This window comes from Rhinoraja longicauda, chromosome 5 (assembly GCF_053455715.1).
Source record: "Rhinoraja longicauda isolate Sanriku21f chromosome 5, sRhiLon1.1, whole genome shotgun sequence".
Taxonomy (NCBI): Eukaryota; Metazoa; Chordata; class Chondrichthyes; order Rajiformes; family Arhynchobatidae; genus Rhinoraja; species Rhinoraja longicauda.
The window spans coordinates 17,420,705-17,446,716 of record NC_135957.1 but is presented as its reverse complement, the minus strand read 5'-3'; the positions used below and the strand labels follow the sequence as shown (position 1 = coordinate 17,446,716).

Below are 26,012 nucleotides of genomic sequence, written 5' to 3'. Positions count from 1 at the left end.
CCTTCCCAGATCTCCCTCTATCTTCCTGTCTCCACCTATATCCTTCCTTTGTCCCACCCCCGACATCAGTCTGAAGAAAGGTCTCGACCCGAAACTTCACCCATTCCTTCTCTCCCGAGATGCTGCCTGACCTGCTGAGTTACTCCAGCTTTTTGTGAATAAATCGATTTGTACCAGCATCTGCAGTTATTTTCTTATACTTCCTTCAAGGATCCTTGTTGGCACAAGGTGGAGGATCGAGTACTATATTCCCAGTAATCATCTCTGGATGCTGTTCTGATGTTGCATAGTTTTGAATGGCTGAGGAGTTGGGTCACAGTAAGAGATCTCATGTTTTTGGATTTTTTTTTTCTGTATTGGAAACAATGTAGAAATTCTACACATGCCATTATTATACTGCATTAAATGTGTAATAGACACACACGCGTAGGGTGTCTTCTTCCATTCAGTGCAGTAAATCTACTGCTGTGGTAAATTAGATCCATAAATGAGAATAATGGAAACCGTGAGGAGCCAGAGTTAAAATAGGAGAATGAGTTTAAATGGGGACTAATTAATGTATGAATATGAGTTAATATTCAATGTTATGATTATAATTGTTAAATGAAGATACACATGAGGTAATTTAATTTCGAAATGAGGTTTATCATATATTAAAATCTCTCAGCCGGCTCTATTGTTCCAGTCTAAATTGTGTTGAAGTCCTATGTTATTTCATGAGAAAATTCTTGTAAGTTTTCAACATTCAACAACAATAACTTATTCACCCTGAGGGTGGTATGGTTTTTCAACATTAAGTTCCACTTGATATTAGCTATCAAATAACGACCATGAAGAGAAGAGTTACCAATTACATTCCGGTGCATTCTAATGAAGAGATTATTAAACAAAATATAACCTTTCAGAATTCTGGATGGTGTTTTGCTATTTATCGATATACCTCAGTTGGTCCATTAAACGCCGAGCACTGTTAATGGGCAGAAAATGGAGAATAGAGGGAAATGGTGCACCGAGATGGACAACTTGAGTTAGGAACTTAATGGGATTTAACCCTCAAGCCAAGAGTTGGTCGCATGGTGTGCATGGCTGCTCTTTAGTGCATTCCAGCAAGTGTGTGGCATTGCCAGAGGTGCCATTCAGTTGAGGCATTGGGAAGCTGTGATTGTTGGACACCACAGCAATCTTTGCTGTGAGTTTTTTCAAAAAAAAAAATCTCGATTTAGAGATACAGCGCGGAAACAGGCCCTTCGGCCCACCGAGTCCCCGCCACCCAGCGATCCCCACACATTAACACTATCCTGCACACACTAGGGACAATTTTTACATATTACCCAGTCAATTAACCTACATGCCTGTACGTCTTTTGGAGTGTGGGAGGAAACCGATGATCTCGGAGAAAACCCACGCAGGTCACGGGGAGAACGTACAAACTCCGTACAGACGGCGCCCGTAGTCAGGATCGAACCTGAGTCTCCGGCGCTGCATTCGCTGTAAGGCAGCAACTCTACCGCTGCGCCACCGTGCCGCCCACCGTTGCACTTGTTTACAATTTATTCCAATGACTTGGACAAGAGGATCAAATGTATCGGCTGCTCAGCCAGACTTGGCCAGTTGTTCAAGCTGTGCAGAGGTTGCACAAAAGCTTCAGGAGAATATAAACAGATTAAATGAATGGGTAACACAAGGACAATTGGAATGAATGCGGAAAAAGATAAGGTCATCCACTTTGGTGCAAAACATAAATAGAAATTTAAAATGTATCACTTTTAAATGGTGCATGTTTGAAAGCGGTTGGAATTCAGAGGAATCTTGCTCTCATTGTGCATGAATCATTGGAAGTTAACATGCAAGTTCGACATATTAAAATAAATGGCAACATTCTTCTTGCCTTCTTAATTCAGGTTAGAGGATCAGGTTAGGGCGGCACGGTGGTGCAGCAGTAGATTGCAGCACTGGAGCCCCAGGTTTGACCCCAACTCCGGGTGCGGCCTGTAAGGAGTTTGTATGTTCTTCCCGAGACCTGCGGGGGTTTTCTCTGAGATCTTCAGTTTCCTCCCACACTCCAAAGACGTATAGGTATATCAGTAAATTGGGTTGGTAAATGTAAAAATAGTTCCTCGTGTATGTAGGATAGTGTTAATATGCGGGGATTGCTGGTCGGCGTGGACCTGGTGGGTCGAAGGGCCTTTTTCCACGCTGTATCTCAAAAGTAAACTAAACTCAACTAAACTGAAGGTGGTATGTTGTGGCTAATATTAAAAGATTTGAGTGCAAGATTAGAAAGGTTTTGCACCAATTCTATTGAGCCCCGGGTGAAACCACAGCGAGAATATTGTGTTTTGGCCAGGTCTCCCTATGAAAGGAAGGAGGGACTGCAACAATGATTCACCAGAACGATTCCATGGGATAGGGCCATTGGCCTAGGATAGGAATCAAGCAGATTGGACCATAACTGTAACATTTCATAGAATGAGAGGTGATCTCAATGAAATACACAATATTCCTGGCTTGACAGGGGTGCTGTGAAGTTGATGTTTTTTCTGCTGTGATATCCAGAACCAGGGATCTCAGTTGGTAAATAAAGAGTCAGTCAAGCAGGACAGAGATGAGAAGAAATTTCATCATCCAGAGTGGCGAATCTTTAGAACTAAGTGGCTCAGTCATCGAGTATTTTCAAGGCAGAGAACAATGGATTTTTAGACTTTAAGGGAATCAAGAGACTGCAGGAAAGAAATGTTGAGGTAAAATTTCAACATTGATCAAAGGAACAAGCATTACGTTTTTAAATGGTGCTAAAAACAGCAAGCCAACTAAAGTTTAATTAATTGGGCTGCAACTTCATATTTTCATGAATTGGTGAAGGGGAAATCCATACCCAGGGTCAAGAGCAGCTGTGGGCCAGGTTGCAGTGTTCGGAAGTGGAGAGAACATTGGCCATCAGCACGGGATTGGGATCTAGTGTCCAGCTAACAACCCAGGTCAGTGGCTGACTTAAGGTATGGAGGCCAGAGGAGTGGTGGCCTTGTAAGTGGATGCCAGCGAGGATTGGGTTTGATGAAGGGTTGGTAAAGCTTGGTTTCTTTGATATAAGCCTGGACATATTGGATCATGAGGCAGAGAAATCAGAGACCTGGGGGCAAAATTGAGGAAACAGAAATGAGATCGAGGGTCAGGATGGACACTGGAAGCTTGGAACAAAGATTGGGTAGCAGGTGGTGAATCAGTGGGTTGGAAGGTTTGGTACATCTTGTGGGGTTAAAGGATGACAGGCAAATGTAGGCAGTATCTTAGTAGAGACACAATCTCCTCTATTTGAACACATAAAAGAAGCTCTGAAGATAGCAGGGGCACAAACTGGTTGAGGGACTGGGAGGTCCCTCATCAATCGCAGCTTGGCAGCAGCAACACTAACCTGGCGGGTCAAGTTCTGAATGACAAAGCTGCGAGATTAGGTCTGCAGCAAGTGATGAGTGAGTCAACACAAGGAATAAATCTTCTTGTCGTTATCCTCTCTAGTCTACCTGTCCATGACATATTTTATAAAACCACATGGGTTTTCTCTGGATACTCCGGTTTCCTCCCCCACTCCAAAGACATACAGGTTTGTAGGATAATTGACTTTGGTAATTTTGGTAAAATTGTAAATTGCCCTTCATGAGTAGGATAGTATTAGTGATGGCTAGTCAGTGGGGGGTCTGTGGGTTCTCGGGCCTGTTTCCGCGCTACATCTCTAAAGTCTAAAAGTAAGCATTGCACAATCCTTGTGATGTCCCGTCTTCATGGTGAAGACACCTATCGTATTGAGTTGAGCTGTAAATTGGGTTAAATGTGGTATCATCAGAAGAGATCTGGCAGCATGAAATGGGCATTTATGAGCAATGGCAAAACACCGGCAGCAACAGAAATGACCACTATCACAATGTGTGACCTCAAGGCCCAGCTTATCTCTCACCCGAGCTTTATTATCAAACCAGTGGATCAACCAGTGAGTAGTGCAGATGTGCATGCTAGGTGCAGCATCAAGCAGACCTAAATACAATGAGGTGCCACAGAGGACTTCATGTGTGTTAAACAGCAGAGACAGCGTGCAAAAGCAAGGGCTTAATCTCACAACCCTCACAATCTCACAACTCGAAACTCTACCACATTTGATTGTAAAATAGTGGTGGACAATTAAAGTGCTCATGGTGGGTGGAGGTTCCTGTAACATTCGCAATGAAATTCCCAAAGTTAGTGCCAGAGACCATGCTGAAGCATTTGCGAACATGTTCAGCCAAAAGCGGGAAGTGGGTGTTGCTTCCTGCCTTCCTCCTGAGATCTCCTCCGTCACAGTCGCCAGTCTCCTGTGGCCTCAGCTAATCCTTAGTAATACCTGTATACAGCAAAACCCATGGGAGTGGACAATATCCCAGCTGCACTACTGAACGCCTGTACTCCAGAACTAGGTGCTTCAATATAGTTACTATATTGGCAACTACCGAACAAGGTGGATATTTGCCTGGGTAGGACAAATCAATCCAGCTATTTACCTCTGAATATTCTGCTGATAACCATTAGCAAAGTGATAGACAATAGATAATAGACAATAGACAACAGGTGCAGGAGTAGGCCATTCGGCCCTTCGAGCCAGCACCGCCATTTAATGTGATCATGGCTGATCATTCTCAATCAGTACCCCGTTCCTGCCTTCTCCCCGTACCCCCTGACTCCGCTATCCTTAAGAGCTCTATCTAGCTCTCTCTTGAATGCATTCAGAGAATTGGCCTCCACTGCCTTCTGAGGCAGAGAATTCGACAGATTCACAACTCTCTGACTGAAAAAGTTTTTCCTCATCTCTATTCTAAATGGCCTACCCCTTATTCTTCAAACTGTGGCCCCTTGTTCTGGACTCCCCCAACATTGGGAACATGTTTCCTGCCTCTAACGTGTTCAACCCCTTAATTATCTTATACGTTTCGATAAGATCCCCTCTCATCCTTCTAAATTCCAGTGTATACAAGCCTAGTTGCTCCAGTCTTTCAACCTATGACAGTCCCGCCATTCCTGCCATCAGGTAGTATTTTGTCATCTGTTCAACAGAGCCCAGTTTGGGTTTGCCAGGACCACCTGACTCCTGGCCTCATCACAGTCTTATTCCAAACATGGACCAAAAAGCTGAACTCCAGAGGTGCAGTGACAGTGAATGCCCTCACATTTACAGATAGCAGTTAACCACTTGTGCCTGTTGCATATGGCCTCAGTAGGCTACTCTGTACATTCTGAATTAATTGGGGGATTATACTTATGTATGGTGATGGAATTTGCTGAGCTGCATGCAACAAAAAGTGTTTTATGTGATAATGTACATGTGATAATACAGAAACCATTGATCCAAGTATGGCATCAAGGAATTCTGGTAAATCTGAATTCAAAGGGAAACACTCCATGGTTGAAGTTGTATCTTACACAAGGGAAACTGGTTGTGGTTGCAAGTGATCAATCATCCTAGCCCTAGCATATCTCTGCAGGAGCTCCTCACGACCAAACATCTTCAGCTGCTAGATCAATCACCTTCCTTCCTTCCTTCCTTCCTTCATAAGATCACAAGTTGAGAGGTTTGCTGAATATTGCAGAATATTCAATTTGATTCACAATTTCTCAATTTATAAAAAGCAGCCCATGCCTGCATGGAGCAAGATGCAGACACCTTCAGACACGGGCTATTGAGGGGCAGATAACGTGACGTAACCACAACAACCATGATCTGCAGTCAGAGAAAGTCCCTTAACATGAATGTCATGGCGACACTTGGAGAGGACATACCCTGGGCGATATGGATAGAGCTCAAAAATAGGAAAGGTGTAATCACTCTAACGGTCCTCCAATATCCTTCAGGAGATAGAGGAGCAGATATGAAGACAGATTACGAAAGGATGCAAAAGCAACAGGGTTGTCATAATGGATGACTAACTTTTCCAATATTGACTTGGGACTTACTTAGTGCAAAAGGCTTCGATGGGGCAGTAGGTGTGTCAAAGAGAGTTTCCTAAATCAGTATTTTGGCAATCCAACTGGTCCAGTCATCTGGCCTGGGTGGTTTCCCGACAACAAGTCCACACACTTGACTTGTGGATATTAGTGCACGGAGGGGTTGGAGAAACTTGGAAAATGACACAAAGTGCTGGACAGCGGGCCAGGCAGCATCTTTGGAGAAAATGGAATGGTGACATTTCGGGTCATGGTCCTTCTTCAGCCTGATTGAGAAACTCGGATCGTTTTCTCCGGAATGCTGCCAGTTGGCCGGGTAGAAGTATATAAAATTATGAGAAGCACAGAGAGGAGAGACAGTCAGAATATTTTTCCCACAGTGGAAATGTCATAGACTAGAGGGGATCGCTTTAAGGTGAGAGGGGCAAAGTTTAAAGGAGATGTGCGGGGTAATTGTTTTACTCAGAGTTTGGTGGGTCGATGGATTGCACTGCCAGGTGTGGTGGTGGAGGAGGAAGATATGATTGGGGCATTTAGAAGGCTTTTCAGTGCATGGATATGTAGGCAATGGAGAGATATGTAGGTAATGAGATGAGATAGGTTTATCTTGGTATCGTGTTCAACACAGATAATATGGGCCGAAGAGCATGTTCCCTTGTTGCACTGTTCTGTGTCCTATGTTCTCATAACCTACCCTTTTACACTCAGTGTTATTACTATTTCCGCAACCCACATCATCCACATCCTGGGGTCAGCATTTACCAGAAACTCAAGTGCTCCAGTCACATAAATACTGTGGCAATAAGACCTTGTAAGAGGCCAAATATCTTGCAATGAGTGATTCGCCACTTGCCTGGATAACATTTTTCTCTAGCAACATTCACAAAGCTTAGTGAACAAAGAACAAAGGAGCCTGGCTGTTTGGCATCCACACATCCACCCCCTGCCCTCCACCACCAGCGCAGTATATACTATCTTCAACCATACACTACGGTTACTTATACAACTTAATTCAACAGCACCTCTCAAGCTTCCATCTCTCTTATCTTTCACCATTCACCTCTTTCATCATTCTGATTACCTTCATTCATCTCCCTGTCTCTTCCCCCATTCTATTCATTCTTTCTCTTTACCTTTCCCTCTTACTTTCACTCTCCCTTCTCTCTTTTCCATCAAACCTCCTTCTGCCTCTTCATTCCCCTTCTATTGCATTTCCTCATGCTTGTGATTTAGTTGTCCCTCAGATTTTGAACCCTGTTTGTCTGGAATGCTGCTTTGATTTTCACTGTCCATTCCCAACGTCTCAGACAATAACATGTTAAAATGTGTGCAATTTATATTATTTCCGAACAAGTCATGAATCATTGCAGCCTACAGAACATTTTTAGATTACAAGAAAAGGCATCAATTGATTCACTTGCCCAAGTTCTCCTTTTATATTTGCTTCTAATATTGTTGATCTAAAGTTTACACAAATGACAGCATGGCATTTTCATGATTGGAAAATAAAGGTAAAGTGGTCAAGGTTCATTGTGTGGGAGGGCTGTACACACGGCAAGGTAGAAATGAGTGGAAGGAAAGATGAATTAAAGCTCTCTCTGCAGGTTAATAAGAGAAAGAGAGAAAAGTTCATCAAAATAATTGACAAAGGAATGCAGGGGAGTAATGAGTTGGTTTTATTATGCAGTCATTTACATAATTTGCACTGCACTATGTAAAAGGATGCTGAAATAGATTTTCAACAGTAACTTTTAAAGTGACATTGGGTGTGGAATTTGAAGGGAGAAATTCATTGATTAATTGATTTATTGATTCAGCATGGAAGCAGGCCCTTCAGTCTACCAAATTCATGCTGATCACCCCAGATCTGTTATCCCACTCTTGCATCCACTCCCTGCACACCAGGAGCAATTTACAGAGGCCAATTGTAACCAATAAACCCGCATGTCTTCAGGATGAGGGAGGAAACTGGAGCACCCAGCAGAAACCAACGTGGTCACAAGGAGAAAGTACAAACTCACCCAAATTGCACTCAAGGTCAGGATCGAACCTGGGTCTCTGGTGTTGTGAGCTCCACCAACTGCACCACTGTTACTGGGCATTGGGATAAGATCAACAGAGTAGAACTAATTTGATCAATCCTTCTGAGTCAGCACAGACAAAATGGACCAAAAAGCTCTTTCTGTGCTCTCCATTCTTAAAGTATAGGCTATCCCTAGTAAAAATGATAACCTATGATACCAAGAGAATAGGGAAGGGATTGCTTGTTTAGACATTATTTGCTTCTTCTGCGCTGTCCCATTACTGTCCTGAAGAAAGACTGACTGTTTATCGGGTTACTTTCACAACAAAAGGTTGCACCAAAAGATTTTGTACCTGATCTGTGGGGAAAGCCACAGCTGATTCACACACAGCCAGGCCCCAGAAATGGTGATGAAATAAATGACAGTTAATTTGTTATTGGTGATGTTGGCAGAGATAAGTGTGAGATTATGGAATTGCTTATATCCACTTGAAAGGACTTAATTATTTTTCTGAATGTGATTTTTCCACAATAATGGTGCGATTGAAGTTGTTAATGATACTGTTTCTAAATAGCAGTACCTTTCATGGTGTCATGTTGCATCAGTGCATTTCTGGGATCACGATGCTTCTTGCAACAACTGTTTGAAAGAGCCAACATGCTTTTTGCTGATGCTACATTCATAATCTGGTGGAGGCAAAAGGATGGTTGGAATCTATTCAAATGTAGTATGAATGTCCATGTTCATGATGGGAACAAAAAGGCCAGTTGACCATCTCAGCCTGAAACATCGACCATGCCTTTGCCGCTGCAGATACTGTCTGAGTCATTGAGTTCTTTCAGCAGTTAGTTTCCCCCCCCCCCCCCCCTCCCCCAGATTAATCTACAGTCTCCAGTGTGTTCATACTCAAGTGAACTATTGATACCCAGATCAGGTCCTCATTTCTCTATATTAGAAATTCAAACCACGTGTCTGAAAGTTACAACATTTTGATTCATAATATTCCAGTTAAACCTTGCTAAAGAGAAAAGTTTGACAAGGATAAATATAAGAAACTAAGATTCCCATGGGCAGCTTCATCAATGTGAAAAGTCTGAGGAAATAATGAAACCAGCTTTTTACATTTAGCCATATAACCATATAACAATTACAGCACGGAAACAGGCCCGTTCGGCCCTACCAGTCCACGCCGACCATTTTCTCTGACCTAGTCTCATCTACCTGCCCTCAGACCATAACCCTCCAATCCCCTCCCATCCATATCCCTATCCAATTTACTCTTAAATAATAAAATCGAGCCTGCCTCCACCACTTCCACCGGAAGCTCATTCCACACAGCCACCACCCTCTGACTAAGAAGTTACCCTTCATGTTACCCCTAAACTTTTGTCCCTTAATTCTGAAGTTATGTCCCCTTGTTGGAATCTTCCCCACTCTCAAAGGGAAAAGCCTACCCACGTCAACTCTGTCCGAATTTTGAACAGCAAAGTCTTCGTAACAAGAAATCCTAAGCTGCTTCCAAGAAAGGAAAATGGGGTAGATTAAGGAGGGAAATTCCAAAGTATCAGGCCAAGGCAGCAGAGGGCAAGACTTCCAAAGATGGATTTTAAAATTAAATAATGTGTAGATGCACAAGAAGAAGCATTGAAGGACTAAAGACATGAGAGCAGGTAGCTTTTTATTGCACTTACATTTGGTGAAACTGCCTTTGAAAAATTGAGATCACCATTTGCATTGTCGTTGAAGGACAAGGAGGAGTTCGGGATGCATTCATTTAGCTATTGAATTGTGATTGAAGTAGAAGCTGTCTGCACTGTCTGCACTGAGGCATGCAACCTTAAGGAAGTTGATGAATACTGCCCTGGAAATGGCTGCATCTGCACTATTTGAGAGCTAACGGTGCATTACTTGGAACTTTTTAAGAGAATTCTCACGGTAATTAACCCTGAACATCATTTTCTTTCCCTGTGCATGCGTCAGTCCTGTAAGGTCAGGCTGGCCGTTAACCAAAGTAGGCCTTTCAATTTCTGAAGCCTATTCTGTATCTAATTAAATATGTATGTCAAGTCTTCTTTGGCTCTGCAGCTCCTAACATTTTTTCCTTTGTTCTCCTCCTGCACAACTACCTTAAACGTTCACCATCACCAAACTTTTCTTCTTGGAACCTCAGACTACCTTTAATCGGACTTTACGGGACTTTGTCTTGCATTAAACATTATTCATTTCATCCTGTATCTGTGGAAGGCTTGATTGGAAACATGTATAGTATTTCCATTGACTGGATGGCACGCAACAAAAAAAGCTTGTCACTGTACCTGGATACATGGGGCAATAAGCTGAACTAAACTAACTAGACTAAACAAAACTATTTCCATTATAATAGGTTGAAAATAACCATTCTTTAGACCTGCTGCGAACCATGATAACTAGAGCATGAGAAGTACATACTTCCTGCAACAGCATGACCACCAAATCCCTTCCACTCCTGCTCCTGCCTCCAAACACCTCGCCGACTCCCCATTCCCCACTCCCACTGCGGCTAGCATGACCTCTTGGCAGAGAAATAGTGAAACAACAACATTGGGTCAATGAGAGAAAAATAATCTGGGATAGTACTGTTCAGCCTCCTCAGGCAGAGGACTGCGAAGAATGAGTAGGCAACAGAGAGTACCTCAGATTTTGGATATAGACGGCTGATGCCAGAGAAGAGGCAGGCCAATTGTCCTGAGGTGCAGTCTTTTCCCATTCTCGGCTGCATTGCCTGGAATAACCATGAATCAAAATCACCACCTCTTCTTTCCCACTTTGGATGCAGGCAATGACCCAATTGGCACACTCCCCCCATTCGTGGTTCACCACGATCAAAGTTCATCTCAGCAAAGCAACTCCAGCAGTCATTGCTTTGGAACATAATCAACCCAGGCCACTTGCAAGGTGCAGAAGCAGAGCGTTGAACTGGATTGCACTCCAGGACAACAGTGATTTAAAAGGGCATATGATGTTACTATAATTGTCAGCTATTTTTCAAATGACCAATTCCTCCCCCTCACACCACCCTCATCTCATCCCGTCTGCATATCCTTTTATTCCTTTCCTCAGCACATTGACCTCTACAGATGTCTCCTGATTTGGAAAGCATAGTATAACAACATAAACTGAAATTATTGAAGATAAAAAGCAGAACTGAAAAGGGTATTTCGGTCAAACCCTTTAGTCAAAATGGATAAGACATGGATTTAGTACCTGAATTATTTAGCTGTCATCTCTCTCTTCAGATGCCAAAGCTGCTCTTTGCACCATGTTCCATTTTCACTTTTCCAGCTTTTGTCAGTACTTTTTAGTTAAGACCTTGTGTTATCTCCATGGGTCCGATAATCCTATACTTTTCTTAGAATGCCAACATTTTTAACAGCATGGAATCCTATTCTGCAATTGACAAGAAGGATACGGGTTTAGAAATTCAGTCGCCCGGCACATGTTTATGTTGTGCTGTCCAGTTTGTATTGAGTGTAAAATTGATTGTGAATTGCAAGTGTGAGCTGAGAACTCTGAGAGATCTGTGAACAGCTGCCCCCATGTCCGTGACATGCCCGTGTACATAATGTGCAAATGTGGTGTTAATCTGCAAGCAACATCCAAACAACGATCCCCGAAGTCTAATTACAGGCATGGAATTAACATTTGGTGCAGACCGCGCACTGAAAAGTAGCTCTTTGCACTCAGTGACAAGCTCTGCTAAGATGATTATTAATCAGTTGAAACTTTATTGGAGAGTCACAGGGGTGAAAGGGTAACACGGGAACATGGAGTAAAGGCTACTATTCAATTAGCTGCGATCTTCTCAAATCATACGGCATAGAAACAGGCTTTATCAACCCACTGCGTCAATGCCTATTTGCGCTAATCCCACTTGCCTACATTAGACACATCTCCCTCTTATTTCCTAATTAAATACCTGTCCATATACCTTTTAAATGCTGTCATAGTTTCTATCTCTACAACCTCTTCTGGCAGATAGTTCCAGATAATTACCACTCTTTATGTGTAAAAACTGCCCCTTGGATCGATTTTCAATTTCCCTCCTCCCTTAAATCTGTACCCTCTAGTTCTAGACACCCCTGCCCTGGGGGGGGAAAACCCACTCTATCTCTCCAATCTATGTCCTTCATACTTTTAATAACCCTAGAAGGTCACCCCTCAGCGATAATAAACCCAGCCTATCCAATCTCTCCTTTATACTCCACCCTCCATTCAAGGCAACCTCCTGGTGAATCTTATTGCAATCATATCCTTCCTGTAAGTGTGTTGACCAGAACTATACATAATCTTCCAAGTATGGTCCAACCTATGCTTTGTTGAGCTGCAATAGGACAATCCAGCTTCTTCAGTCTGAAGAAGAGTCTCGACCCGAAACGTCACCCATTCCTTCTCTCCAGAGATGCTGTCTGACCCGCTGAGTTACTCCAGCATTTTGTGATTCCCTGTGCAACTCCACTGGTGACGGAACTCCAGCCTGAATATTGTCCTTCCACCATAACCCTCTGTCTTCTATCAGTAAATCGGTTTGACTTTCCCTTTCCTTTTCCCCTGACTCTCAATCTGAAAAAGAGTCTCGATCCAAAACATCACCTGTTCCTTTTCTCCAGAGATGCTGAGTTACTCCAGCTTTTTGTGTCTAAACCGGTTCTGAATCTGTACAATTTAGTCACTGCTGATCCCATGCATCTTAACCTTCTGGATCTACCTATCATGGGTGACTTTACCAAATGCCTCACTAAAATCCACGGAGACATCTGCCACCCGACCCTCATTGACCACCTTCATCACCTCCTCAAGAAACTCAATGCGGTTAGCAAGACATGATCTGCCATGTACAAAGCCATGTTGAGTGTCCCTCATTAACCCATTCTCATCCAAATGGAAACAAATCCTTCCCGAACAATCCTTTCCAATAATTTCCCCACCACCGGCATGAGGCTCACCGGCCTGGATTCTCGCTACCTTCTTAAAAATGGAACAAAATTAGCGACTCTCCACTCCTCTGAGAACTTGCCTGAGGCGAGGGAAGAGACTTTGTGATGGCTCCCATAATTTCCCCTCTGGCCTCTCTCAATAACCTGAGATAGATCACATCACATCCTGGGGATTTATCCACCTTAGTTTTCATCGAGAGCCCCAACATTTCCTCCTTCTTAGAATCTCAAAATGCGATCATTGATTAGTGTTCTCCACAAAATGTGTAGGAAGCAGATGTGTAGCAGATGCTGGTTTAAACTGAAGATGGACACAAAAGCTGGAGTCACTCAGCGAGACTGGCAGCATCAATGGAGAGAAGGAATGGGTGACATTTTGGGTCGAGACCATTCTTCAGACTCCAGATGCTGCCTGTCCCGCTGAGTTACTCCAGCTTTTATGTCTACCTTTAGTATTCTCCACATTTCTCCACTCCATATTCTTCTCCTTGGTGACAAAAGATGCAAGGTACTCATTTTGTATCTTACCTACACCCTCTGACTACGAGCATAAATTCCCTTCTTTAATCTTGAGTTGTCCAACCTACTCCCTGGTTATCTACTTGTTTTTAAAGTACATGTAAAATGCCTTGAGATTTCTTTAATCCAACTCCCCAAAGCCATTTTGTGGCCCATATTGCCCCTTCTAATTGCCCACTTGAGTTCTTTCTTTCTTGCTTTAAAGACCCTGTCTGATTTCATCGACTTAAATCTTGCATGGAATGGGTAGGCTCCAGGCTCAGAGAAATAGTGTGTCAGGTTAGAGTTGGACCCCTCCATGTTCCCATGTCTCACACAAGCTATTGAGCTGGTTTTAGATTGCACTGACAACCACACGTGCATGCCTATCCGCTTCCACCTGCAGATGTTTCAAAGCAGTCCTCGTCTGTGTTCTCTAACATAGGTGTAGTCCCTCTCTGGTCATTAAATACATTGGCTACCCTTTCCCCCTTTCCCCCTGCAAGCAGGTTGCAATGCATGCTTGGGGAGTCAGCATATGCAGAATATCACAATGCTGCCCTCTACTTGAGAGTCTGAGCTGGCAATCAGATATTGCACTCTATTCCTCCTTTGCATCTGGTGCGTCTCGGGAAGATCAGTGGATGGGCACAAGGCAAGAGCGTCCCATTTGACGGTTACACATAGATGGAAGTAGGAGATGAAGGGAAGGTAGGATCTGAGAAACTGGAGTGGGTCTGGTCATACCATTATACCCTGATTGATCCTTGACATACCACTGGCTCCATGGCAGCTAATGCCTTCTCCCGTGTATTAACAATATGGGTGTAGTCTGCCCTCCACATGTTTGCTGCTGCAATCTGTAGCTGCAAGCTCCAGTCTCCCACAAGAAGAGAAGAGATTTAGTCCGTGACCTGGAGTGTGTGTGTGATTTTGTAGGTGTATGGTATCAGATGCATGGAAGGACTCTAGGAGGTGTGTGATTGGACTCACAGTGTGCAGACCAGACATGAAAGGTCATTAAATTTCTCATGGCAATGGATCAATGTCCAAGGAGTAATATTCCCTCTGGCCATCTCCTTGCACAGTGCCTCAGGTCTACCTCTGGGGCTTCCTGGATCCCCTCTGCCACTAAGATTTCGAAGCTGTAGTTGGTAAAACAAGATCATCCACAACATCGACTACCCTGATGACTATGGGGGGGACCCCAAGCTGCGTAGTGGCTTCCTGTCCTGGCTGCCTCAATACTCTCCTTCCCATTTAGAGGTGGAGACAGGACTTAAGTGGGCAGGGGTTGTTTTCAGTGGTTATGCTAGACTCATTATATTATCGACACCAGTGGAATAACATGGCAACCTCTAACGGACATCATGCCCTGTGGGCATTGGGACAAATTGGCACATGTCTCCCCAATAATCCCAAATTGAATCTTTGCTTTTATTGACTTGTCAATTGTTAGTCTAGGGGATGTCATTTTTATCGTGACAATTGTGAGGAAGGATATGGATCAGTTCGAAATTTGAGCAGCGAAGTGGCAGATAAAGTTTAATCTGAACAATGTGCAGCTGGGGCATTGAGTATAAACGTTGGGAAGTCATGTTGTGGCTGTATAAAACATTAGGCCACGTTTCCAGTCTTGTGTGCAGTTCTCGTTGCCACACTACAGGAAGGATGTGGAAGCTTTGGAACGAGTGCAGAAGAGGTTCACCAGGATACTGCCAGGTCTGGAGGGTATTAGCTATAAGAAGAAATTGGTCAAACTTGGATTGTTTTTGCTGGAGTGCCAGAGGCTGAAGGGTGACCTGATGGAAGGATATAAAATTATGGGAGGCATAAAGAGGGTAGATAATCAGAGTCTTTATCTCAGGATGGGAAAGTCAAATACTAGAGGGCATAGGTTAAGGTGGGAGGGGGGAATTTTAAAAGAGATTTGTATTTAAGGCAGAGGGTGGTCGGTGCCTGGAAAGTGCTACCAGGGGAGGTCACGATGCAGGCACGATTAACAATATTTAAGGGGCATTTAGGCAGACACGTGAATAGGCAGAGAATAGAGAGTTATCAGATGAGTTTAATTTGGCATCATGGTCAGCCCAGCAATGGTGGGCCGAAGGGCCTATTCATGTGCTATTTCTGTTGTTATGTTCTCAGGTAATCCTTGCCCCCAGAATGAATGTTTGTATTTAAGGAAATCCTAAACATACGTTTACTGCTTCTTTGATATTGTAAAAATACCACATTTGATGACCCTCGAGTTAGACCCAATCTAAGCTCCATCTTTAAGATGATGTACAATCAATCCATGCAGTTTTTAATGAAAACGAATGCTTAATTAGCTACCTTGAATCATTAAGGGGAAGCAAGATTAATATATACGGGGAAAGGAACAATCATTAATAACTCTTATGGGCAATTCAGGGGGAAATGTTTCCATAGATTGTTAAGTACATGGACCTTGACACCACAAGGCTCAGCTGTTGTAGTTGGTGGAGGCTCATTAACTTGGAAAGAGGAATGCATAAGGGATCAGAATGTTATGGGAATAATGTGAAATGATCAGTGGTACTAGGAAGCCTGTGAAGTGCATAAATACCGTCAGAGAATAATTTAGACAAACTGTAAATTCCATATAAGTTACCCATCAAATGTAATTTTACTTAAAAGGGTCTCTTTGAGATATCTCCATGTTATGCACTGTTGACATTTACAGCCTCACAATCTGCTGCAATCATTTATCATCCTCTTGGACGGGAGTATTCAATTAACATTTTGTTTTAATTTTACTCAAAAGATAATGCTGGCAATATTCACCAAGTCAGGCAGCGCCGGTGGAGAGAGAAACAGTTGATGTTTCAGGTGCCAATGAGCTTCACCTATTTTATTTTTTCATCGATTTAGTTCTGTCGAGAACAATGCTTGCAGAACTAAGCAGCCAACGCCTTTTTCAAAATTCCTCTGTTAGGGATTTGTGGAGAAATTTGACTTCTAGAGTACGAGGAGGAAAATCCCAATCCCACCCAATCCAGCAACACAACTATAGCAAACAAGTGTAATTTGATTTAATATATATATATAAGAAAATAACTGCAGATGCTGGTACAAATCGATTTATTCACAAAATGCTGGAGTAACTCAGCAGGTCAGGCAGCATCTCGGGAGAGAAGGAATGGGTGACGTTTCGTGTCGAGACCCTTCCTCAGACTGACCCTTCAGTCTGAGGAAGGGTCTCGACCCGAAACGTCTACCTATTCCTTCTCTCCCGAGATGCTGCCTGACCTGCTGAGTTACTCCAGCATTTTGTGAATAAATCGATTTGATTTAATACATGGATTGGAATAAAAGTACAACATTCTGAACCTGTTTTATATTCATACCTTGTCAATAAGATCAGTAAAAATGCATAAGATACAAATGTGAATGTGTGAATTGTGCAATCATGGAGCTTTCATAAACCTCTATTCTGCCCTTAGAATTTGGAATGATGAAAGAGCATACAATAAAAAGTCAGCGACCTCGATCAGTTCATGAGAGAAAGCTCCCTCAGGAACAAGCTGATGCTGGTAAAATTATGTCACGTACTGGTAATTAATTCAATAGTCTCTACCTGTCTTCATTTGATCAACTTAACAAACCCACTGCATGTTTCCATAAATCTTTTATTTTCTTGTAATTGTGCAGCTGATGTTTCTTGCATATTAACTGTATTCTTTATGGTCAGTCACCTCAAAGTGTCCAGAAGTACCTTCAAGTCGGTAGCTATTTTGAAGGAATTAATAATTGGCAATGACATTTTGGAAGAATAGAAATAGTCCTAAAAACATGTTGCATGGAAACATTAAAATTATTCTTATTATTTACATGGGTTTACACTAGTTTTGAACATATAATAAATACTCCAAACTGATGCATGAACTGAGTTTGTTGAAATTTGAAACGAGTGTTTGTGTGTGAGTGCTTATTCTCCTTATGTGCATTTGCTTAGAGTTCCTCGTGGGAGTCACAGTATGGGGAAATTTTTACCTCGCCCGAGTGTCAGAAAATACACGGGATCAAGTGCAACACTGGTTTTACATACACATGATTTTACTTACGTTGTAAAGCCAACTTATCCCATGGATTTCCTGCTCGGGATTTGGTTAATGTTAACCCCAGGATCTTTGTAGCCATTCATGTTATCACTTTGTGTTTACTGTTAGAGAACTAGAATGTGCATGCTACCATAGCTTCAATAGGACTTGTGATGTAGAATAATGTTTACATTAAGATTTCAAGGCAAAATTAACGCCTGCTTCAATTCAAGCAATTGTAATTAACATACTCATCATTTTAAAAGCTTGACAAACTCTCATATTTTTCACCTCTGATGAATATATACATCTGTTCAAATTTGCTAACATTTCATCTATTTCCTCTTATTAAGTATTGTTTGGAGGTACAACTGCTATCGTTCCTTGACTGAGGAAATGGGCAGCTTGCCAAACTCTCACTTGCAGCAGGCTGTTCATTCTGATATTCTTCGACTGTACAAAGGTTTATTTCAGTTTATTTTCTCTTGGTTTTGTGACATGGAAGTTTATTACTTTGGAAGAGAGTGCATTCAGATTTTCGCAAGCTCAAGTACATTGAAATATTTACGTCCAAATTTTGGAGATGGTTAGTTATTTCAAGACTAGCATTCAGCGGCTTTAATGGTGGGCGATGCCCACCTTTCCCATTTCATTCAGGCTTCCCAGGAGTCTGCCGCTTGACAAGCGCTTTTAATTTGCAATAAATGCTTCCAAACAAGTTGTCAGGCCATTGGAGTTCAGAGCGAAGAGAAAAGGTTGGGTTGGTAGATAAAGAACAGACGAGGGGATTGACAAAGTGAGCTGACTAGAATGAGGGTGCACCCTTCCTGCCAGCCAGCCAAGGAGTGACACACATAACTGTGCTGAAGAAGCTTTCAGTTCAGTTTGGCCAACATCTGACCTGACAAAAGTCAGATTATGGTATGTAGCTCCTCCAAAGTGCTGAGTCTCAGGATATTCAAATGCAAATTAGTATTTTCATTTATCTTTACTTTTGCATGCTTCCTGCCTTTAAACTTTCATGTCATCATGTTTGTGCTTCTAAATTTGTTGGCACCGGCCCAGAATCAGTGGACAGTTTTGCTGCAAAGTGCGCTAGTTCAGTATTGGTGTATAACTGCACTTAGTGTTATGTAATTTTTGTTTTCATCCAAGGAATCGGATCAACAGAACCATCCATACATATAAAAACTATGTCAAATTGCTGCTGCACTCTTCCAATCTGTCTCAGCATCAAACTATCATTTAAAGAAAATGAAAAGCAAAAAGTATGCAGATGCTAAAATCTGAAATGAAAACAGAAGATACCTAAGATGCTCAGAAAGTCAGGCAGCATCTGATGGGAGAAAAACAGGGTTAATGATATACGTTGATGGCAGATTAAAGCTCATTTACTTCAAATGGAACCATGTTTTTCTCTCGACACAAATTTTGCCTGATCAGCGTCTAAAGCTTTTCACTTTCACTTTAAACTAGTTTAGTTTAGAGATACAGCGTGGAAACAGGCCTTCAGCCCACCGAGTCTGCGCCGACCAGTGATCCCTGCACAATAACACTACCCTGCACACACTGAGGACAATTTACACTTATACCAAGCCAATTTACCTACAAAGCTGTGCATCTTTGGAGGAGACCGAAGATCTCAGAGAAAACCCACGCGGTGGCGGTGAGAACGTACAAACTCCATACAGACAGCACCAGTGGTCAGGGTTGAACCCGGGTCTTATGCTCTCAAGAGCTGGACGGCAGCAACTCTACTGCTGTGACACCTGTTGTACTTCGTGGTCCGGTACCTGTTGTACCTTTAGTGACTCTGGAAGGACCACAAGTACACGTGTATAAAAGGTTACATTGCTGGAGCTCAACTCCAGGCTGTTTATTCCGTGGCCACCTGCATCCAGAATGACCGCCTAATCACACCCATCACTTATATACACAGCCATACAAAGTAGTTCTTGGATACACAAAGTAGTCCCAGCAATATCACAACATCCCCCTTGTCTTATATATTACAACATCCCCCTTGTCTTATATAAAATTGTTTTCTTTACCATTCGAGGGCTAAAATATATTTAACAAACAAACCAAAACACCATTGCTATTTGCAAACAAAACCAATAGCACAACTAAACACAATTAAACACAATTGCTTTTTTCGCCATCATGGTGGTCACTCCCCTGCAGAATTTCACTCATCGCCGGGTGGTCACTCATCGCCGGGTGGTCACTCATCTCCGGGTGGTCACTCACTCCGTGTGGTCACTCCACAGATATATACATTTATACAAAAGCATCAAATATAATACATTAAGCTTTCACTACACATATCACTACACAGGTCATTAAACACAAAATATTCATTTTGTTCCATATCTTCCCCTCAAGAAGATGTGCTGTGTAGATCAAACGTAGTGTAGGCTCTAGATGCTCCACCACCATGATTTGCCTGCCACTGCTGGCCTCCCACTGCTGGGCTGGCACTGCTGGGCTCCCACTGCTGGGTTGGCACTGTTGGGCTGGCACTGCTGGGCTCCCACTGCTGGGCTGGCACTGCTGGGCTGGCACTGCTGGACTCCCACAGCTGGGCTGGCACTGCTGGGCTCCCACTGCTGGGTTGGCATTGCTGGGCTCACACTGCTGGGTTGGCACTGCTGGGCTCCCACTGCTGGGTTGGCACTGCTGGGCTCTCACTGCTGGGCTGGCACTGCTGGGCTCCCACTGCTGGGCTGGCACTGCTGTAATCGCGGTGCGCTGGCCCCGCCCACAAGTGCTCCCCGGTAGCTGCCGTTCAACTTTTCGAACGCGCTGCCGCTGGCCCCGCCCACAGGTGCTCCCCGGCTCCGCCCACAGGTGCTCCCGGCAGCTGCCGCTCAAATTCGAACGCGCTGCCGCTGCCTCGGGCCCAGGGCCGTCCCGACTCTACGGTCGACGCGCCTGGACAAGTACGCAGTGCCTCGGCCTTACCGGCCGCTGCACCTCCGCGGGTGGTCGGTCCCTCCGGTCGCCGCACACCTCCATAGGTGTCAGCCTCCCCCGGGGCTCTCCCGGTTGCCGCACACCTCCGTGGGTGTCGGTCTCTTCCAGGGCTCTCCCGGTCGCCGCACACCTCCGTGGGTGTCAGCCTCCCCCGGTCGTCGCACACCTCCGTGGGTGTCGGTCTTACTGGTCGCCGCACACCTCCGTGGGTGTCGGTCTTCCCCGGTCACCGCACACCTCCGTGTGTGTCGGGTCTCCCGGTCTTTCCGGTCACCGCACACCTCCGTGGGTGTCGGGTCTCCCGGTCGCCACACACCTCCGTGAGTGTCGGTCTCCTCCGGGGCTCTCCCGGTCGCCGCACACCTCCATGGGTGTCGGTCTTCCCCGGTCACTGCACATCTCCGTGTGTGTCGGGTCTCCCGGTCTCCTCCGGTTGCCGCACACCTCCATGGGTGTCGGTCTTCCCCGGTCACCGCACACCTCCGTGGGTGTCGGGTCTCCCGGTCGCCGCACACCTCCGTGGGTGTCGGTCTTCCCCGGTCACCGCACACCTCCGTGGGTGTCGGGTCTCCCGGTCGCCTCCGGTCTCTCCCCCGCGAAGCAGTCGCAGGCTCCCAATCTCGGGCCTGCACAGCTGCTGGGGCGCGATGTGGGCCTTCACACACCGCCCTCAGCAGCTTGCAGCGTCACATCGGCAGCTCGCCGCTGACTACTGCGCAGGTAAGTATACCTATATATATTGGCCCCTTACCGAGCGGTAAACTTTTTTCGTTCTTCAGGGCTCTATCTTTTCTTCCTGTTAACCTTTGTGCTGGGTTCCTGTTTGTTAACCTTCTTTTTTGTTTGTTTTTACGCACTTGTTAACTTTTTTTCTTGCGTTTTTTCTTGTTTTCCTTTTCTAGGCGAAACACCCAAACCGCTGCCACCATGTTGTACTTCGTGGTCCGGTACCTGTTGTACCTTTAGTGACTCTGGAAGGACCACAAGTACACGTGTATAAAAGGTTACATTGCTGGAGCTCAACTCCAGGCTGTTTATTCCGTGGCCACCTGCATCCAGAGTGACCGCCTAATCACACCCATCACTTATATACACAGCCATACAAAGTCGTTCTTGGATACACAAAGTAGTCCCAGCAATATCACAACAACACCGGGCCGCCCATGTGACAATAAACTAAACTCAAACTCATCTCTAACATTTTTTAAAAATGCTGCACTTATATATTTTTTTAATGTTTTAGGTTTGGAATTAATTCACGAAAAGGCATTTTAAATTGAGTGGAAAGTTATATACTGCCATTTCTGTCTGAATTAATGTGTGCTATCTTTTTGTTCTGTTTATTATAATGAAATAACATGAACGTTTAGGGGAAAAAAACCTATTGTAGGCTTAGGTAAAAGAAAATACTCTAATGCGGAGTAATTCAGACGACATTTCATTAAAACGATCTCTAGATGTGTCGGTATTGAAATAAGAGTCAAACTCTCAATTAAACCATACAGTGAGATACAATTCTAAAAATTGCCAGTTTAGTCGATAATAAGAAAGATGAAACATCATTTTTTTTCTGGCAAAATTATAGGTTCCCCGTGTTGACTTCACTTAAGCACAAGCACAAAGTAAATGCATTTGTGTGTCTTACTCACCACACATCAGTTGGAAATCAGTTTCATTTCCTCTTTTCTGATAATTTCCCAAACTATGTCAGCAGGTTACTGGCCATTTTATTATATTACTGTGAGTACACATGAATGCAGGAGCTCGAGACTTTAATTTAACTGGGTTCATAAAATAGCAGCTTGAGATTTTTACAAAGACAGTGAAAGACCCAAGAGTCTTATAAAATGATCTGTTTCGAACAACCAGAGAGAGAGAGAGAGACAGACAGGACATTGGACACGTTTAGATTTCTAATGGTAGATTTCAGCAATAATTTATGTTCATTAAAAAAAACGACTCCAATTTGTTCAACTTCTTGCTGTTTGGTAGCACAACAGTATAATTTTGAAGATAAGCTATTCCTCTTTTTTCTTCCTTCTCCACCCATACCCATCCCTCTCCTCCACTCCGACAATGACATATATCAGAAACAGTATTGGTTCTTTGCTTCCACTTTTCTTAATGAAATTAATTGTTTTGCGGCTTTTGTTTGAATGCTTAAAAAAATCCTTTGTCTTCTGCCTATTAAACACCTAAGAATAAAAGCATAAGCAAATAGAGGAAGGAGTCGGCCTCTTGATCTGTCTCCTTTCATTCAGTATGATCATGGCTTATCTGCTCCAGGTCTCATCTCCATTGTGCTGGCTCCCCAGAGCAAAATATGATCAGCCGCCTCCTTAAATAATTCCAATAATCTAGACTCCACAATACCCCCAGAAAGAAAATTTCAGAAACCCATCACCCTCTGCAGAAAAAGGTACAACAAGGTCAGTTTTAAAAGGCTGCTCCCTTATTTTGTAACTCTGTCTCCTTATTCGAGATTCTTCCACAAGCAGAAACATATTGACATCTGTCCTGTTGTTGCCCCTCCAGATCTTATATGTTTCCATCAGATTACCCTTATTTTTCTAACTCCAAAGTGCTGAGAGAGCTGCTGCCTCAGAGATCTGGGATTAACCCTGACCTCAGGGGGCTGTCTGTGTGGAGTCTGCACGTTCTGCCTGTGAATGCGTGAGTTTCTTAGGGTGCCCGGTTCCCTCCCAAGGACATGCGCATTTGTAGGTTAATTGGGAGTCTGTAAATTGATCCTGTTGTCTCGGGAGTTGATGCAAAAGTGGGATAACATAGAACTTATGTGAATGGGTGATCGATGGTCGAGGTGACGTTGGTGGGCCGAAGGGCCTGTTTTCATGCTGTATCGCAAAACTAAACTAATGAACATCTGAATTCTTTACAGGAAGTCCCCAGTTTACGACAGGGTTCTGTTCCTAAAACCTGTTCATCACCCAAACAGTCTATAAGTTGGAAACAAACAAAAGTAGTGTATCGGAGAGGATCACAGAAACAGTTGTCATGGGAGAGCTTGCGGGCATGGAGCGAGCAGGCACCAGCTGGTCTCAAAGTCTCAGTGAGTGGGCGGCAGGCAGAGTCTGCTCAGTGCTCCCACCTCTGCTCAGCTCAATCCTGCCCCACGTGTGATGAGAAAGCCACGGAAATGACAAATGCCCTGTTTACACCCAGCAGAAAATAGATGCAGCCATGCAGTAGCCAGCAAATCCATCTCCATCCATCCCACCAGTCACTCAAACACTGTGTCCAGAAGACAGGCACTCATAACTTCGGGAGGACCTAGGTGGGATCTGTAGATGCTCGTGGTCGTGGGACAGGCCTTTCATTCCAATAAGTTGCAGGTGAATCTCTTTTGGTCTGCCTCCAATCCCTTTCTTAAGTAAGAGGACTAAAACTGTGCTCAGTACTCTAGTTGTGGCCTCACCATCGCCTATACTATTGTAACAATACTTCCCTATTTCTAAACTCCAATCCTCTTGCAGTGAAGGTCAATATGCCATTTGTCTTCCTAACCACTTATAACACCTGACTGCTAACATTTTGCAATCCATACACAACACCCAGATCTATCACCCAGATTCACAGATTTACGATCTTTCAGCCATTTAGATAATAATCCAACTTTAGATTCTGCTTATCAAAGTGCATGACTCACACTTGGCATTAACCAAGCTTTTGCTTTCTCACACAACCTGTCGATATCCTCTCGCAGTGTCCAAATGTTCTCCCTCCCACCTTTCTTCATATTGTTGGCAACCTCACAGTCTGTTCACTCCTCTGGGTCATTAATTTAAATCGTAAATAATGGAAGGTCAAAGATTGATCCTTAAGCTGCTCCACTGGTCACATCCTCCCAGCCCACTGAAAATCCAATTGTTTTCACTCTCCGCCTTCTTTGCATTAACCAAGTGTGCTCAATTATCCTTTAACTGAGAACTTTTTGAGCAGATCTAATAAATTGAAACTAAAGATCTTCAAGTTGAAATAAAAATTCAAAATGCTGGATCTGACACAGTATCTTGAAGAGAGAAGGCTAATGGCAATAGCGGTTCCAGGTAGAACAGGCAGCACCCACCCCATTTGGAAGCAAGGGTTTTGCGGACTTTTGCACATGTATAGTCAAATGCAGAAACCCCTAACATTGCACTTGACACTCTGCAGAGGTCCATAACAGCAGTAGTCCCTAACTTATTCTGCAATGGTTGGCGTACATTGCAATCTGCTCTGCTGCTGGACCCACTGTGGAGACCAGTGGGTAGACAGTTGCTTTCTGAAAATTCCCCAACGTTCGTGCAATGAATTTGTTTTCAGATCCAGTATCGGGCTAAATCTGACGCAGGATTCACTGCTCCATATATTGTGATGTAGATTGTAGGGGTGTGGAGAAAAAAATTATCCATCTGCCAAATTACTGTTCTTTTTAATTATTTGTGTTTGTTTGATATTTGGAATTATTTTTAAATGTTTTCGTTAATTTTTGTTTCAATATCACAGACACTCAGGTACATTGAATAGCTTTGACAGCCTGCAAAGCTTGAATGCTGTCAAAGTCTTTAGGGGCAGGGTTTCCCCAGTGGCCCATCTGAGGCCCATTCACCACTAAGGGACATATCACTGAAATCAAGTTGCTTCAGGCTAGCAAGATAGACCCTCCACATTTGGACCAGGTACCTTTGACTATCTGGTGACGCAGGCATCGATCGTGGGTACAAGTCTCTCTTTATGATAACTGCCTTGTTTTGCATGCCCAGCATGTGGTTAATTTGACCGGATGTTGGCCAATTAGCCCATCGATTGGATCAGTGACTTATTCCCATCTACCTATATTTTCCTAATTTCCTTAATATGGTTAACAAATAAATTTCAGATTTCAAATCAACGTTCCAAATTAATTCCATCCTTTGCATGCATAAAATCTTTCCTAACCGAATCATGATCAGACTTGAAACTAATTTTGAGGCCTACACTCCAATAACAACACAAGTAGTGTTTCTCTATCCACTCTATTATTTCACCATGATAGGTAGATAGAGAGATACAGCACGGAAACAGACCCTTTTGGCCCACTGTGTCCATGCTGAACATCAACCACCCACTTACACTAATCCAACACTAATCTAATCCAACTATATCCTCCCCATGTTGTTATCAACTCCCCCAAGATTCTACCACTCACACAAAGGGTGACTTACAGTGCCCAATGAACCTACCAAACCACATATTGTTTGGGATGTGGGTGCAAATAGGAGAACCCAGAGGAAATCCATAAGGTCACAAGGAGAATGTGCAAACTCCAGACCGACAGCACCCGATGAACAGTGCACAGCGATAGAGTTGCTGCCTTACAGCGCCAAAGACCAGGGTTCAATTCTGACTACGGATGCAGTCTGCATAAACGGAGTTTCTACATTCTTCCTGTGACCACATGGGCTTCCTCTGGGTGCTCTGGTTTCCTCCCACACTCCAAAGACAGACAGGTTAGTAGGTTAATTGTCTTG

The 26,012-nt window shown here is 43.6% G+C and overlaps 1 protein-coding gene across 11 annotated transcripts in view; it reads left to right on the top strand.

Annotated features, from left to right (window-relative positions):
• The window catches only part of adgrb3 (adhesion G protein-coupled receptor B3), a 590,910-nt gene that overhangs the window by 246,025 nt on the left and 318,873 nt on the right, over positions 1 to 26,012 (top strand). For 6 of the 11 annotated variants that reach the window (XM_078398997.1, XM_078398996.1, XM_078399002.1 and 3 more), the window contains one exon: positions 16,930 to 17,040. The exons of 2 other annotated variants lie outside the window; for them this stretch is intronic. In XM_078398997.1, coding sequence (XP_078255123.1) covers positions 16,930 to 17,040 — 111 coding nt within the window. Of the gene's footprint in view, positions 1 to 16,927; positions 17,041 to 26,012 lie in introns of those variants that run through there. 3 more of the 11 variants (XM_078398998.1, XM_078399005.1, XM_078399003.1) reach the window with 2 other exon arrangements.